Source organism: Rhinopithecus bieti, unplaced genomic scaffold, assembly GCF_001698545.2.
Source record: "Rhinopithecus bieti isolate Rb0 unplaced genomic scaffold, ASM169854v2 scaffold_6876, whole genome shotgun sequence".
Classification (NCBI taxonomy): Eukaryota; Metazoa; Chordata; class Mammalia; order Primates; family Cercopithecidae; genus Rhinopithecus; species Rhinopithecus bieti.
The window spans coordinates 1,123,073-1,140,252 of NW_016805229.1; the positions used below are offsets into that span (position 1 = coordinate 1,123,073).

At 48.2% G+C, this 17,180-nt stretch overlaps 1 protein-coding gene across 3 annotated transcripts in view; it reads right to left on the reverse strand.

Moving 5' to 3' along the window:
- The window catches only part of ABCC1 (ATP binding cassette subfamily C member 1 (ABCC1 blood group)), a 195,477-nt gene that overhangs the window by 63,906 nt on the left and 114,391 nt on the right, over positions 1-17,180 (reverse strand). For all 3 annotated transcript variants that reach the window (XM_017871711.1, XM_017871712.1, XM_017871713.1), the window contains 3 exons: positions 11,089-11,235; positions 7,379-7,466; positions 2,648-2,723 (listed from right to left, as the gene is read on the reverse strand). In XM_017871711.1, coding sequence (XP_017727200.1) covers positions 2,648-2,723; positions 7,379-7,466; positions 11,089-11,235 — 311 coding nt within the window. The remainder of the gene's footprint in view (positions 1-2,647; positions 2,724-7,378; positions 7,467-11,088; positions 11,236-17,180) is intronic.

Below are 17,180 nucleotides of genomic sequence, written 5' to 3' on the forward strand. Positions count from 1 at the left end.
CAAAGTGTTGAAAAGGGAGACAGACATGAATAAATCTGAGTTGAACTTCGGGAAGATGTCTCTATCGAAATCAGCCTTTAACGAACAGTAGAAAGCAAAATAAAATAAGCTCAACAACAGTGGCTGTCAATGGGGCAGGACAACCCCAGGCCACTCTCACTGCCGATGGCACAGCCAGAGCAGGGTTTCCATCCTCCCAGGGAAGGGAGGGCACATCCAAGGCTTTGCTGGGCTCACTTATATGGAAAATGCTTTTATTTTTTATCTGTATTTACTTAGGTATTTATTTATTTTTGAGACAGAGTCTCACTCTGTGGCCCAGGTTGGAGTGCATTGGCTTGATCTTGACTCACTGCAACCTCCGCCTCCCAGGTTCAAGTGATTCTCATGCCTCAGCCTCCCAAGTAGCTGGGATTACAGGCAGGTGCCACCACGTCGAGCTAATTTTTATATTTTTAGTAGAGATGAGTTTTCCCCATGTTGGCCAGGCTGGTCTCGAACTGCTGACCTCCAGTGATCTGCCCGCCTCAGCCTCCCAAAGTGCTGGGATTACAGGCATGCACCACCATGTCCAGCTAATTTTTTTTATTTTTTTTTTTATTTTTTTGAGACGGAGTTTCACTCTTGTTGCCCAGGCTGGAGTGCAATGGCATGATCTCAGCTCACCGCAACCTCTGCCTCCCAGGTTCAAGCATTTCTCCTGCTTCAGCCTCCCAAATAGCTGGGATTGTAGGGATGCACTACCACACCTGGCTAATTTTTTTGTATTTTAGTAGAGACGGGGTTTCTCTATGTTGGTCAGGCTGGTCTTGAACTTCTGACCTCAGGTGATCCACCCGCCTTGGCCTCCCAAATTGCTGGGATTACAGGTGTGAGCCACCATGCCTGGCTAATTTTTTTATTTTTAGTAGTGACACGGTTTCACCATGTTGACCAGGCTGGTCTCAAACTTTGGACTTCAGGTAATCTACCCACCTTGGCCTCCCAAAGTGCTAGGATTATGTGCTTTTTAACTGCCACCTTTCTGAGTTCAGAGTATTAGTGGAAATGCTGATAGTCATTGCTGTCACTGACTGTTTCATTCTTACGACACTGTTGCATGGTGATACTTACCAGGCGTTTTGTTCCTGTGCTGGGAGGGGAATGGATTATGGGGCCTGAGTAGGCAGGAATCCCAGTGAGACAGTACCTGCCACTGTCCATGTGAGACCGAATTTTTTTTTTTTTTTTTTTGAGACGGAGTCTCGCTCTGTTGCCCAGGCTGGAGTGCAGTGGTGCAATCTCAGCTCACTACAAGCTCTCCCTCCCAGGTTCATGCCATTCTCCTGCCTCAGCCTCCCAAGCAGCTGGGACTACAGGCGCCCGCCACCACGCCCGGCTAATTTTTTTGTATTTTTAGTACAGACAGGGTTTCACCACGTTAGCCAGGATGGTCTCGATCTCCTGACCTCAAGATGCCCGACTCAGCCTCCCAAAGTGCTGGGATTACAGGCATGAGCCACTGCGCTCGGCCGAGACTGAAATATTCTTATAGGCTGATGAGAGAAAGGGTTAGAGAAAGGTTCTGGGGGCTCATGAGGGGAAGGTAACTGCAACAGGAAAACCACTGGGTCAGGAAAGGGACACATACAGATTAGTTGACAAGCTCAACAAGAGAGAATAGCTACAATTGAAGCAGGCAGGATTTAAGTTAGACATAAGGAAGAACTTCCTAAGCATGCAATACCACCATGATTTTTCAATGCAGGCTTTATACAGATTCTTTTCTCTGGAGAGTTTGTCTCCTACATGATAGAACACAGCAGTGATTTGGCTACCCAGGCATGAGCTAAAGCTCTAAAAGGGTCCCATCGCCCCTGTGTTTTGCAGATTCCTTAAGGGGCCGTAAAAAGCTGTTGATCAAGGCCTCTGGTCAGAAAAAAATGAGAGATGCTTGACAAGTTGCCTGGGGGTAAGGTCGATTTCCTAGACACCACGTGCTTTGGAAAGGTAAGGACTATAGGGTGTGGGGTGCCAGGCAGAAAGCTGGCAAGAAAGGGTGAGCTGGGCAGCTGAGGGGCACTGGAGTTCAGCAGCATCACAGCCTCTGACTAAGACTAGCCAATCAGCACGCTCAGTGTCTGCAGGCATAGTGATTGGCTCACAGAGGGCAGAGGACCAAGTCTGGGTCAGCAAGAAGCAGGCCGTTCTCCTAACAGTAGGATACACAGTGGGAGCTGTTGAGACCATCTGCCATCACAAGGGGAGAGGATGCGTGAGGATAAAGCAGACCAGGAGAAAGTGAAACACAGAAAATATGAAGAAAGTTCCGATGGCAGAATCCCTGGGTCACACCATACCTGAAAGTAGAACTTCCCAGTTAAGCAAGCCAGGAATCTCCTGTATTGTCTAAGTCTATCTGTCCAAGGCTGCTATGACTCACAATCAGAGGGAACCCTCTGTGCTACGCATCTCTGTGTCTGCTTCTCACGCCAGCCTAAGCAGGTGTATCTGCACCCATTTTCTAGATGGGTAAGCTAAGTCTTAGAAGGGCAAAGTGAGTTGTTCAAGGTCACAGAGATGGAGCACGGTGGGAATTTAAACCCATGTTTGACAAAAACCCTGTGGCTCTCTCCATGCCATCACATGTGTCCACATCCCGGCTTACCCATTCAGCGTGGGAAGGTCGCTCCTGGCCCAGGTGAATGTGGCGTTCCTCACGGTGATGCTGTTCTTGTCCCCGCCTACAAAGCACAGAGACGACACGTCAGGCACAGGCTGAACTGTGGGACTCCGCGTGAGCAGAGCGCTCTCTTTCTCTGCTTGAGTGGTTCAACCCCAGACGCTCGACGCGAATGGCGCTAGGCATTATTATCTGGTGACATCAGTCACAGGTTCTGAAAGAACCCCAACCTGCAGTTTTGGAGGCAGCCCCAGACCCAGAAAGCAGAAGGAAACTGCAAGAAGCTTTGTCCTTGAAAGACGGGGTTGCGCCATCCGGACGCTCATCTCAGGAGATGACTGCAGAGGTGGGGGCCCCATGAGGGTTACTCAATGCTCTGCACGCCCTGGCCCTTCTCAGGCAGGTTCGGGGCAGCTCCACCTGGGAGGGCCCAGCAGTGGCCAAGGCCAATGGGAAACAGCTGGCGTCCACATGCAAACGTCTCTCCATCGGGGTGGCCTGCATCAGACCGCTGGGCCCTCCTTGAGGTTCAAAGGGAGGTCATTCACCCTTCTCCCCATGTCCTCTATCTCTCTTCCTCCCCCAGCCACACCACCCTACACACATCACACCACAGCAGGTGGGTCTTTCTAAAACACCCATCATGATAAACTCAAAAAAAAAAAAAGAGGATACGGAACAAGAAGTGTGGTATGAGGGTACGGGGGAGGGGAGAGCGTTGGAGACAAAGCCCACGTTATACGGCTCTGTGTTTCTACCTTCTTCTGAGACAGGATCTGGCTTCTGCACCCAGGCTGGAGTGCAGTGGTGCGACCTTGGCTCACTGCAACCTCCATCTCCCAGGCTCAAGCAATTCTCCCACTTCAGCCTCCTGAGCAACTGGGACTACATGATGTGCACCATCATGCCCAGCTAATTTTTTTGTATCTTTTGTAGAGATGGGGTCTTGACATGTTGCTCAGGCTGGTCTCGAACTCTTGGCCTCAAGTGATCTGCTGGCCTCGGCCTCCCAAAGCGCTGGAATTATAGGCATGAGACACAGTGCCCAGCCAGCTCCACATTTCTAAGGCTCCTAGCACATGTCTTCTTTTACTCTTCTTCCCATAATTTTCCTTTTACTTCCTGTCTCTCACTTAAAAGAAAAACAGGCTTGGCACAGTGGCTCATGCTTATAATCCCAACACTTTGGGAGACCGAGGCGGGCAGATCACCTATGTCAGGAGTTCGAGACCAGCCTGGCCAACATGGTGAAGCCCCCATCTCTACTAAAAATACAAAATTAGCCAGGTATGGTGGCGCACGCCTGTAGTCCCAGCTACTTGGGAGGCTGAGGCAGGAGAATCGCTTGAAACCGAGAGGCAGAGGTTGCAGAGAGCCAAGATCGTGCCATTGCACTCCAGCCTGGGCAATAGAGTGAGACTCTATCTCAAAAAAAAAAAAAAAAAAAAAAAAAAAAAAAAAAAAAAAAAAAAAAAACAGAAAAGCAACTCTCTGAATTATGAGCCACCTTAAGACCATCTGGAGATAATATAGGAGTTTTTCTTTAAGTTGTCAAATGAAGAAGTAACTTCCTCCATGCATCAAAGAAACAAAAAACCTACAGAGAGAGGAAGTCGCTGGTTAACCTAGATTAACATTCTCCCTCAGCTCTTCTAAAAGAGAGGACGTAGAATGAGGAAACTGGGAGTTGCTATTTCAGGAATTTAAGAAAAGCCACTGGAGCGAGAGGTTGCAGAGAAGGTTGCAGAGAACGGTTAGCTTGGGAGCAGGCAGCAGCCAAAGGGGGCCCCCACTGGATAGAGCATGCTAAACATTCCAGAAAGTCCAACCACCTAGGAGGCCACTATTAGGGCAGGAAGGAGGGGCTGGGGTGCGGGCACCCAGGGGCCCAGGCGTTTCCTGACGCTTGCACTGAGCTGTGAACAACTTCAGAAGCAAGAAACCAGCCCCCACCGCCGGCCGCCTCAAATTTCAGCCTGTGTTCAGCAGAGAAATTTGACCCCAGAGTAGATGGAATCATTCCCTTATCATGTGAGGGGATGTGGCACACTGGACAGCAGAAACCAGATGACCACAGCCTAGGGGTGTTGGGAGGGGGAATCCAGCATCCACTTGGGCCACGGTTCTCAACTGGAGGCAACTGTGCCCCTCAAGGCACATCTGGCAATGTCTGGAGCCATTTTTGGTTGTCAAAATTGGGGTGGGTACTACTGTATCTAATGGGTAGAGTCCAGGGTTGCTGCTCAGCATCCCACAATGCACAGGACAGTCCCCAACCACAAACAATAACGTGACTCCAGATGTCAGTAGCGCCCAGGATAAGAAACCCCACACTAGGGGCTGGCTCAGCTGAAGATGCTGAGATCGTCTCACTCAGACCAGAGAAGGAACCACTCCCGCGATCTGTTTAGCATCTTCTATGTACCAGGTGCTGTGTCAAACGCGTCAAATGTTTTAGGTGCCACTAAAGATACCTGAGCGCTTGCGAGGTGCCAGATACAGCTCACGCGGTATAACCAACATTTATACACATTCAATCTTCTGACCACATTCACTGGACTCTGGAGCCAGACTGTATGGGTTTGAATCCTGAGACTACCACTTCGCAGCTGGGTAGCCACAGGCAAGTTACTTAACTTCTCTGTGCCTTTTTTCTTTTCTTTTCTTTCTTTCTTTTTTTTTTTTTTGAGACAGGGTCTCACTCTGATGCCCAGTCTGGAGTACAGTGGCACGATCATAGCTCACTACAGCCTTGAACTCCTGGGCTCAGCCAATCCTCCTGCCTCAGCGTCTCAAGTAACTAGGACTACAGGTACACCACCATGCCTAGTTAATTTTTTAATTTTTGTAGAGATGAAGTCTCACTACATTACCCAAGGTGGTCTCAAACTCCTGGCCTTAAGCAGTCCTCCAGCCTTGGCCTCCCAAAATGCTAGGATTATAGGTACGAGCCACTGCACCCAGCCTGTGCCTCACTTTTTCATCTATAAAATACGGTTGACAATCATGCAATCAACTTCAGAGGGCTGTGATGGGGTGTCTATGAGGCAGTGCACACAGAGCACTTCCGACAATGCTTGGCACATAGTAGGTGCTCAGTAAATCTCAGTGAGACAACATGCTATGGCCAGGAAGAGCATGGACTCGACCGACGGGCTGTGGGTGTGAATGGTGGCTCTTTTTTTGATCAGCTGTGCAATCTCAGGCAAGTTTCAGGGGCCAGTTTCTTCACCTAGAAAATGGGGGTTTCCATCACCCTCCTCCAGGGGTGCCACGGTGAGTAATGGACAAGTTGGGACACTGATATCCTTCGAACAGAACATGCATGACAGAGGTTTTATAAGTGATAATGTGTCACTGCACTTCGAGACATTAATATTAACTGCTTTCTTTTTTTTGAGATGGAGTCTCTCTGTGTTGCCCTGGCTGGACTACAGTGGCATGATCTTGGCTCACTGCAATCTCTGCCTCCTGGGTTCAAATGATTCTCCTGCCTCAGCCTCCCCAGTAGTTGGGATTACAGGTGCCCAACACCAAGTCCAGCTAATTTTTATATTTTCAGTAGAGACAGGGTTTCACCAAGTTGAACAGGCTGGTCTCAAACTCCTGACCTCAAGTGATCCACTCACCTCAGCCTCCCAAGGTGCTGGGATTACAGGTGTGAGCCACTGTGCCCGACCTAATATTTATTATTAAGTGCTTCGAGAGATGGTTGCAAACAATATCCCTGGCTCAGGGGGATGGGCTGGGAAAGGATAAATAAACAAGCTACAAAATAAACAAACCTGTCAATAAAAATGCATGGCCAGTGCGGTGGCTCACATCTGTAATCCCAGCACTTTGGGAGTCTAAGGCAGAGGGATCCTTGAGCCCAGGAGTTCAAGACCAACTTGAGGAACAAAGCAAGACCTTGTCTCTCCAAATAAAAAAATTTAATATTCAAAAAAAAAGGCCAGGAGAAGTGGCTCATGCCTATGAGCCCAGCACTTTGGGAAGCTAAGGCAGGTGGATTGCTTGAGCTAAAAAGTTTGAGACCGGCCTGGACAACATGGCAAAACCCTGTCTCCACAAAACATACCAAAAAATTATCCAAGTGTGGTGCTGCGTGCCTGTAGTTTCAGCTACTTGGGAGGCTGAGGTCAGAGGATCACCTGAGCCCGCGAAATCAAGGCTGCAGTGACAGTCGTGACTGTGCCACTGCACTCCAGCCTGGGCGATGGAATGAGACCCTGTCTCAAAAAAAAAAAAAAAAAAAAAAAAAATCCAAGTAACGCTCGGCCAAAGAAAGGTACTTTTGTTTTCCTTATCTAGATAAAACTGAGCCTCAGACCTAAGTCTGCACAGCTTGTGGGTGGTGGAGGCTGGCCAGCCTCCAGAGTCCTCATTTAGCCCAGAATAGAATCAAGGTCAAAGCCTTGGAAAGTGACTCCCAGGAGGAAGCCTCAAGCAGCCGCTGCCCCTCAGCAAGAAACCAAGAATGCGAGTGCAAGTTCGCCGTCCTGGGAAGTGTAAGACAGGACAGAGGCCTAGGAGGCCAGGCTTCCCTTCCCTTCTGCCGGCTCTGCAGAACCCTTATCTCCCAGGCTCTCGCAGACAAGCAGCTGGACAGAGTCAGACCTGAGGGCAGCCAAGGGAAAGAACAGCAAGTAGGGAGGACCCAGTGGGAGATGGGAAGGCAGCCACTTCCAGAAACCAGGACCGAACACACACACACACCGTCTTTGACAGGCCGTCGCTCGATGCTGTCAGGTTCCAGTTCCTCATGGGAGAGAAAGATCCTCAAGCGTTTGAGGGAGACACTCGCCTATACAGAGAGCAATGGTAGGGGAGAGTTATTTTTAAACAGCTTTTTTGCAAAACAAACCAAGGTTAACCTCCAGGGGTTTCCCTGGGTGTGGAGGGGCACACACCCACCCTTATTTCCGAAGGTCCCACATTTCTTAGAACCAGTGTATACTTCAGTATTAAACAAAACAAAACAAAAAAAGAAAGAAGCAGGTTTTGGTTCTGCTTTGTTTTAAAAGCCCACAAAAGGTATTTCAGAAAAAAATGGGCAAATGACTGGGCACGGCAGCACAAGCCTGTAATCCCAGCACTTTGGCAGGCCAAGGCGGGCATATCATTTGAGGTCAGAAGTTTGAGACCAGCCTGGCCGACATGGTGAAACCCCGCCTCTGCTAAAAAAAATATATTAAATTAACCTGGTATGGTGGCGTGCACCTGCAATCCCAGCTACTCCGGAGGCAGAAGCAGGAGAATCACCTGAACCTGGGAAGGCAGAGGTTGCAATGAGCTAAGATCGTGCCACTGCACTCCAGCCTGAGCAACAGATTGAGGCTCCATCTCAAAAAAATAAATAAAAATAAAAGAAGAAAAGGGCAGAGGACTGGTGGAAAAGGGACTCTGGAAACATAACAGCAAACGCAACAGAGCCAATTCAAACAGCCCGATGGGACAGGCATTTCTGAGATACTCCAGAAAACTTGGATATGGGCTGAGGATTATTGTAAAAACTTATTGTTAATTTGCTTAGACATGATGATGGTGTTATATTATGTCGGAAGAAATGCATGCTGAAGTATTTGTGGGTGGAATGTGAGGGGTCTGAGATTTGCTTTAAAATTATTTGGCAAAGAAAGGAAAGAATGAAGGGATAGATGGCAGAGTTTAGCATTAAAAAAAATGAAGGGAAAGAAGGACAAGGGAGGGATACTTAAAAAGGATGACATAAAACAACTGTGGCAAAATTTTTTGGTTTCTTTTTTTTCTTTTTGAGACGGAGTCTCGCTCTGTTGCCCAGGCTGGAGTGCAGTGGCGCCATCTCGGCTCACTGCAAGCTCCGCCTGCAGGGTTCACGCCATTCTCCTGCCTCAGGCTCCGGAGTAGCTGGGACTATAGGCACCCGCCGCCTCACCCGGCTAGTTTTTTTGTATTTTTTAGTAGAGACAGGGTTTCATCATGTTAGCCAGGATGGTCTCGATCTCCTGACCTCATGATCCGCCTGCCTCGGCCTCCCAAAGTGCTGGGATTACAGGTGTGAGTCACCGCACCAGGCCTTGGTTTCTTTTTTTGAGACAAAGTCTTGCTCTGTTGCCCAGGCTGGAGTGTGGTGGTGCAAATATAGCTCACTGTAGCCTCAAACTCCTAGGCTCAAGTGATCCTCCTGCCTCAGCCTCCCATGTAGCCACTGCAGGCATGCACCCCACACCCATTTTGTTATTTTTTGTAGAGATAGGGGTCTCATTATTTTGCCCAGGTTGATTTTGAATTGGACTGAAGCAATCCTACCACCTCAGCCTCCCAAACTGCTGGGATTACAGGCCACTGTGCCCAGCCAAAAAATGCTGATGTTGAATCTGAGTGATGTGTACACAGGGTTCATGTTGTATTGTTCCCTTTTTTGGAGATGGAGTCTCACTCAGTCACACGCAGGCTGGAGTGCAGTGGCGTGATCTCGGCTCACTGCAACCTCCGCCTCCCGGGTTCAAGCGATTCTCGTGCCTCAGCCTCCAGATTAGCTGGGATTATAGGCACCCGCCACCACACCTGGCTAATTTTTGTATTTTTAGTAGAGACAGGGTTTCCCCATGTTGGCCAGGCGTGTCTTGAACTCCTGACCTCAGGTGATCCGCCCGCCTTGGCCTCCCAAAGTGCTGGGATGGCAGGTGTAAGCCATCATGCCTGGCTTTTTCTTTCTTTTTTTTTTTTTAATACCAGCTCACAAGCTTAAAGCTATTCTACTTCTGTGTACACTTGACATTTTCATAATAAAAGGATTTTTTGTTTTGACAAAGCCTGCAATCAGAGTTGTACTATCAAATTTTAAGGTTGATTTGTCTATGTAGTTGAAATGGAGTTTTCAAAATGAATGTTCGCAATGCTTGGAAAAAGAATGTGAAAACAGTGCAGCAAAGTGACACGAGCTTCCAACACTGCCCAAGTGTGACAGAGGAGAAAGCCACCCCTCCTTACACAGTCAATGGCACAAATTTTACAGATTCTACAGGGTCTACATTTTTTTTTTAAGCAACAACAACAAAAAAAACAGGGTCTTACTCCCTTCACCCAGGCTAGAGTGTAGTGGTGTGACTATGACTCACTACAGCCTCAACTTCCCGAGCTCAGCTGCTCCTCCCACCTCAGCCTCCTGAGTAGCTGGGAGTACAGGGGCACATCACCATGCCTGGCTAATTTTCATATATGTGTGCTTGTGTGTATATATATATATGAGACATATATAGGACAATATATGACACATAATATATATATAATATATAAAAAATATATATATTACATACATAAAACATATATATATATTATATATATATATATATTTTTTTTTTGGTACAGACAGGGTTTCACCATATTGCCCAAGCTAGTCTCAAACTCCTGGGCTCAAGAGATCCACCTGCCTTGGCCTCACAAAGTGCTGGGATTACAGNTATGTGTGCTTGTGTGTATATATATATATGAGACATATATAGGACAATATATGACACATAATATATATATAATATATAAAAAATATATATATTACATACATAAAACATATATATATATTATATATATATATATATTTTTTTTTTGGTACAGACAGGGTTTCACCATATTGCCCAAGCTAGTCTCAAACTCCTGGGCTCAAGAGATCCACCTGCCTTGGCCTCACAAAGTGCTGGGATTACAGGCATATGTCACCATGCCAGCCTTAGGCTGGGGTTTTTTTTTTTTTTTTTTTTTTTTTAATTTTGAGACGGAGTTTTTGCTGTGTCACCCAGACTGGAGTGTAATGGCACGAGCTTGGCTCACTGCAAACTCTTCCTCCTGGGCTCAAGCAATTCTCCTGCCTCAGCCTTTGGAGTAGCTGGGATTACAGGGATCCACCACCACACCTGGCTAATTTTTGTATTTTTAGTAGAGGTTGCACCATGTTGGCCAGGTTGGTCTCGAACTCTTGACCTCAGGTGATCTACCTGTCTCAGCCTCCCAAAGTGCTGGGATTAAAGGCGTGAACCACTGCGCCCGGCTGTAAGGTTGGGGTTTCTCAAAGCGTGGGTGGTCAAGACCTATCAGTGGGTTGTAAAATGAATCACGTCAGACAAGAACTACGTTTTCGAAAAAAAGGATAGGAATGGCGGATGAATAGAAGAAGAGAACAGAGTATTTCAGAAAGATTCTTCCAGAGCATGGGAAAGCCTTGCTGCATTAAACTGGATTCATATACTCAAGTGTGAGTTCTCTGTCAAGAAGTCAAACGCATTTTCTTTCTTTTGGGCATGACCAGACAAAAGCATGGCAGCCTTGGTCCAGGCCTCATGGAGCCCGATTGGGAGCGTGATCTAGAGGCTGTGCTCAGGGGCACTTCCATGCTTTTGCGGCCTAGAACCCCAAGGCCCCCTCTCTGAAGTTGCCCCAGCTTCCCCCCGTACCTGCACGATGCTGCTGATGACCATGGGGAGAATGTTCAGGGGAAACCGGAGGATGTTGAATAAGGCCAAAGACACGAAGGCTTTCTGCGCATCCAGGATGTTGTTCTTGTCAATGGTCACGTAGACGGCAAATGTGCACAGGGCCACCTGCAAGCAGAACGTCCAGTGCTGACTGCTGTGCCCTGAATGAGAGACATCATTCTAGGAGCAGTGACAGGCCCTGGTGACATGCTTGGGCCCTCCCCAGGTGGCCACAACTGGCTAGCTGCTGGAGCTCATGGAAAAGCCTGGTGCAGGATCTGGCACATAGCAGATGCCCACTAAACACTCCAGGAATGAACTGGATAAATCAATGACCAGGAGCCCCAAGAACTGGCCTCTCCCATTAATTTTCTCAGTGATGTTCTAGAGGGGCATTCTTAGTATTCCTCAAAAGCACCAAGCACAATCCCCAAGCCAGGCCTTTGCCCCTGCAGTTTCCTCTGCCTGAAACCATCTTCCAGCCAGGTGGCCGCCTGGCTCCTCCCTCTCACCATTCAAGGGAGATGCCTCTCCCACTCTACCCAAACAGCCCTGCCATCTGGCCATCATCCCATGTATTTTCAGGGTCTCAGCACTGCCATTTCATTGTTACTTCCTGGAAGCCCATACGGCTTAAAAGTAAAAACCATACGCTTTGCCGTCTATCCGCTGTGGGGCCCTGGTTGAGTTATTTCACCTCTCCAGGTGAGCCCCTCTTTTCTCATCTATAAAATGGGAGTCATGACATGCTTCTAAGGACTTTTGGCACTTACGAAGGGTGCTTATATGCACAGGGCCCAAGCACGGTAAAACTCAACAGATGGCAGCTGTTTTTATTTCTTGTTACAGGATTTGGTCCAAATTAATTCGATCATTCTTCCAAGGAATCTATTAACCTGGTTCCATGAACGAGAGCCTGGTCCTATGGGCAGGCAGAGCTGGTTCGTGTTCTGGCTCTGACATTAAAAAGACAGATGACGCTGAGCCATGGCACAGAAATTTTCCAGGTGCCAATGCCAAGAGGGAGGCAAGGTGCTCAAAATGACAGGGACACATTATCCCTGGGTGCAGGGGTGCAATCATGGCTCACCACAGCCTCGACCTCCCGGGCCCAAGCATTCCTCCCACCTCAGCCTCTCGAGTAACAAGGACTACAGGTGCATACCGCCATGCCCAGCTAATTTTTTTATTTTTGTAGAGACAGGGTCTCCCTATGCTTCCTAGGCTGTTCTTGAATGCCTGGGCTCAGGCCATCTGCCTGCCTCGGCCACCTAAAGTGCTGGGATTACAGGCGTGAGCCACTGCACCCATCCTGGCTCCCATCTTCTAAGCGGTAACAACACACTGGCATCCTACCTCACAATATTTTTTTTTTTTTTTGAGACACAGTCTCATTCCTTTGCACAGGATGGAGTGCAGTGGTGCGATCACAGCTCACTGCAACCTCTGCCTCCCAGGGTCAAACGATTCTCATGCCTCAGCCTCCAAGTAGCTGGGACTACAGGCGCCCGCCACCATGCCCAGCTAATGTTTTTGTATTTTTCTTAGTAGAGATGGAGTTTCACCATTTTGGTCAGGCTGGTCTTGAGCTCCTGGCCTCAAGTGATCTGTCTGCCTCGGCCTCCCAAAATGCTGGGATTACAGGTGTGAGCCACCATGCCCAGCCCAGAGATATGCTCTTTACTCAAAAGGGTCTACGTGTATCTACATGATAGACTATTCAGCCATACAGAGGAGTGAAATTCTTACACATGCTAAAACATGGATAAACCTTGAAAACATCATGCTAAGAAACCAGTCAGATGGCCGGGTGGGGTGGCTCACACCTGAAATCCCAGCACTTTGGGAGGCTGAGGGGGGGTGGGTCACCTGAGGTCGGGAGTTCCAGACCAGCCTGATCAACATAGAGAAACTCCATCTCGACTAAAAATACAAAATTAGCCAGGAGTGGTGGTGCATGCCTATAATCCCAGCTACTCAGGAGGCTGAGGCAGGAGAATCGCTTGAACCCGGGAGGTAAAGGTTGTAGGGAGCCAAGGTCGTGCCATTGCACTCCAGGTGGGCAACAACAGCGAAACTCCATCTCAAAAAAAAAAAAAAGAAAAGAAACGTCAGAAAGGGCCACCTGTTGTTAGATTCCATTTACACGTAATGTCCAGAGTAGATAAATAGAGAGAGACAGAAAGCAGATTAGTGGTTGCCTGGGATGGAATGGAAGGTTTGGGGAGCAAGTTACAACACCTATAGGGCTTCCTTTTGGGGTAATGAAAATGTCCTGGAATTAGTGGTGACTATTGTATCATTTATACAAAAAATCCACTGGGCGACCGTCACACCACCTACACGAAAACCCACTGGGCGACCGTCACACCACCTACACGAAAACCCACTGGGCGACCGTCACACCACCTACACGAAAACCCACTGGGCGACCGTCACACCACCTACACAAAAAAACCACTGAATTGCACACTTTAAAATGGTGAATTATATGTTCATTATAAAAAAATAAATTTGGATGGGCATGGTAGCCCATGCGTGTAATCCAAATGCTTTGGGAGACCAAGGAGGGAGGATCACTTGAGGTCAGGAGTTCGAGCTGAGCCTGGGCAACAAAGCAAGGCTGTGTCTCTAGAAAATCTTTTACAAAATAAGCCAGGCAGCTGGCTCAATGGCTCACGCCTGTAATTCCAGCACTTTGGGAGGCCGATGCACGTGGATAACCTGAGGTCAGGAGTTCAAGACCAGCCTGCCCAACAGGGCAAAACCCTGTCTCTACTAAAAACACAAAAATTAGCTGGATGTGGTGGTGTGTGCCTGTAGTCCCAGCTACTAGGGAGGCTGAGGCAGGAGAATCGCTTTAACCTGGGAGGTAGAGGTTGCAATGAGCCAAGATCGTGCCATTGCACTCCAGCCTGGGCGACAGAGCAAGACTCCGTCTCAAAATAATAATAGTAATAATAATAATAATAATAATATTAATAAAAAGTAAATCGGGCATAGTGGCATGCACCTGTAGTCCTAGCTACCAGGGAGGCTGAGGCAGGAGAATCACTTGAGCCCAGGAGGTCGAGGCTGCAGTGAGCTATGATTGTGCCGCCACACCAGCCCGGGTAACAGAATGACGCCCCCATCTCTAAACAAGTAATTTTTTTTAAAGTATCTCTCCAAAGTCAACCTATTTTTCAGTGTAGAAGTCAAAGTGCTGACTCAGATCCCAGGGCCCAGCTGTACCTCATTTGGCCTCATCTGTCACTCTCTTCTCACTCCCACTGTTTCAGCCTCCATGGTTATCCCACCTATGAACGGGCACAGTAATGCCCCAGGGCCTTTGCACGTACTCTTGCTACCCCCTGGTTGGCCTCTTCACCTCCATCAAGTCTTTCCTCAAGTGTCACCTTCTCAGTGAGCCTGGACCACCCTATTTAAAACTGCAAGCTGCCCCTATTACAAAGACCTGACTCTTTTCTTTCTATAGGATTTAGGATGGCTTTCTCTAGCACTAGGATTTATTTATTGTGCCTACTGTTTCTTGTCGGTCTCTCTCCGTGAAAATAAATGTTCCCTGACTGGAGATTATTACCTGTAGTATTTGCTGCTGTATTGTCAGAGCCTAGGACAGAGCCCAGGTTATGGTGCTCAGTCAATGTCTGCTGGGTAGATGATGGATGGATGAGAGTGGATAAATGGGTGGGGAAGGGGTGGATGAATTTGCCTTAGGGCAGAAGAGCACATCAGAAGTGTCTCCTCAGCAGTATCTCACCACCAAAACGTACCAGCCCCCTTGGTGAGCCAAGTACCAATCGATGCTGGCTGCTGGCAGCACAGGGCACATACAGCGAGGGGACAGGACAACATCATGCAGCCCCTTTCAGGTCCACAGTCCTGGTTTCTCCCTAAGGAGGAGGTCATCTAGCCATCCGCCCCTCAGTTGTTAACTGAGCACCTATTATGCACTGGGGACTGAGGTGGGCTTGGCAACCCTGAGACACACAGTCTAGTGGAAGCACAGGCTTTAACAGGTTCCTTACAGACAGTGTTTGGAAATCTGAAGAGGCTGGTAGGATGGGCACAATGACTGGGGCTCCAGGCAGGAGGAGACTGGAGTTTGCAACAGCCTTGAAATAGGCGAGGGTCAAGGGTGCAAAAGTCCTTCATACACAATGAGGAGCACCTGTCCCCTAGGTGCCTTTTCTGAGAAACGTGGAAAACCAACGAACAGAACCCCTACACTCCAGCCCACCTTCTAAAAACCCTGACGCCCTGTGTGCAGATTATCTGCTCTCACTGCCTGCCTGGCATCTACTGCGCTGTTTTTGGCAACACGCAGTTTTCTCTGGGGGAACTGAACTTCTCCCAATCTCAACCTATGAGCTTCAGCCACAGATGAACCTCTTCCCTCACCCTCTACCTGGGCCCCAAGCCCTGAAAGACATGACCCAGGCCTGGCTGACCCAAGCATCCCATCTCCCTGGCCTCAGTGACTGGTTCAGGAAGAAGCGTGTGATCGACCACAACCAATGAGACTGAATCCCATAGCTCTGCCGGAAGTATTAGGGGAAAATAAGACTGCTCACACGGTTGCTGAGGTGACAAGATGATCAGGAAACTGCCAGCTAATCAAGAAACCACCATCAAGAAAACAGAGCTGAGAGTCAGAGACGTTGTTCTTCCCAACATTACCTTGGGAACTCTCAGATCTAGTCATGTCTGGAACCCCATTCATGCTTAAAAGTCTTTTTCTAGACTTTTCAGTTTTGTGACTCAAAAATCCCCCTCTTCTCTTACTCTAGTTGATTTAAGCTAGGTTTCTATTATTTGCAAGACAGTTCCTAATGAATATGATTTATTTCAACCTCTCATTCATGCATGTATTCATTCATTTACCTACATACATTTACGGAGCATGAACCATTTGCCAAGTTCCCTATGCTTGGAGGGTACAAGCACAAAATGACAAGGTCTGACTGGGCATGGTGGCTCACGTCTGTAATCCCAGCACTTTGGGAGGCTGAGCGGGGCGGATCACTTGAGGTCAGGAGTTTGAGACCAGCCTGGCCAACATGGTGAAACCCCATCTCTACTAAAAAGAAAAAATTAGCCGAGTATGGTGGTGCACACCTGTAATCCCAGCTCCTTGGGAGGCTGAGGCAGGAGAATCATCTGAACCCGGGAGGTAGAGGTTGCAGTGAGCTGAGATTGTGCCACTGCACTCCAATCTGGGCGACGGAATGAGACTCTGTCTCAAAAATATACAAATGTATAAATATATAAATAAATAAAATGACATCGTTGTGGCCGTGTCTCCACGGACCCTAGGATATGATCAGCAGAGAACTACAGGACAGATCATTACCACAGAGAATGATGAATTACTCGAACAAAGGGAAATTCAGGGTAAACAGAAGGCAAGAAGCTCACAAATCATCCAAGACAGAAAATGTTAAATACTGACGGCTGCCTGGCGATGCTATTTTAGGAAAATGCATTAGGTGGACGTGGTAAATGCCAGGTTTGGCATTCCAAAAAAACAGTCCCATCAGTCCCTGGATGGCATCCCTGGCCTTCCCCGGCCTCTGTGTTCCATCGCACCTACTGCTGGGTAAACACTTCATCGTCTTTGAAGCACAGGAATGCACCAGTGGAAAAAACACTCAGACACCTTCCAGGGGAACTGAAGGCCACATATTTTATCCTAATGTAGTCAGAGGCTTCGATGCCTCGGCCAGGACCAAGGTCTCCAACTGACACCCAGGCCCCTCTGTTTCTTGCCAAACTGCTCAACAAACTCTGTCTCTGGAAACTCCGGGAAACTGAATGGCAAGGAAGGTCAAGAAAAGGTTAAGTAAAGCCAGTAGCGGGGTTCAGAATCTCACATCTGTAATCGCAGCTACTCCAGATGCTGAGGCAGGAGGATCACTTTAGCTCAGGAGTTGGAGGTTGCAGTGAGCCGTGATCAAGCCACTGTACTCCAGCCTGGGCAGCAAAACAAGACCCTGTCTCTTTAAAAAAAAAAAGAGAGAGAGAGAGAAAAGAAAAGAGGGGAGGGGAGGGGATGGCAGGGGAGGGGA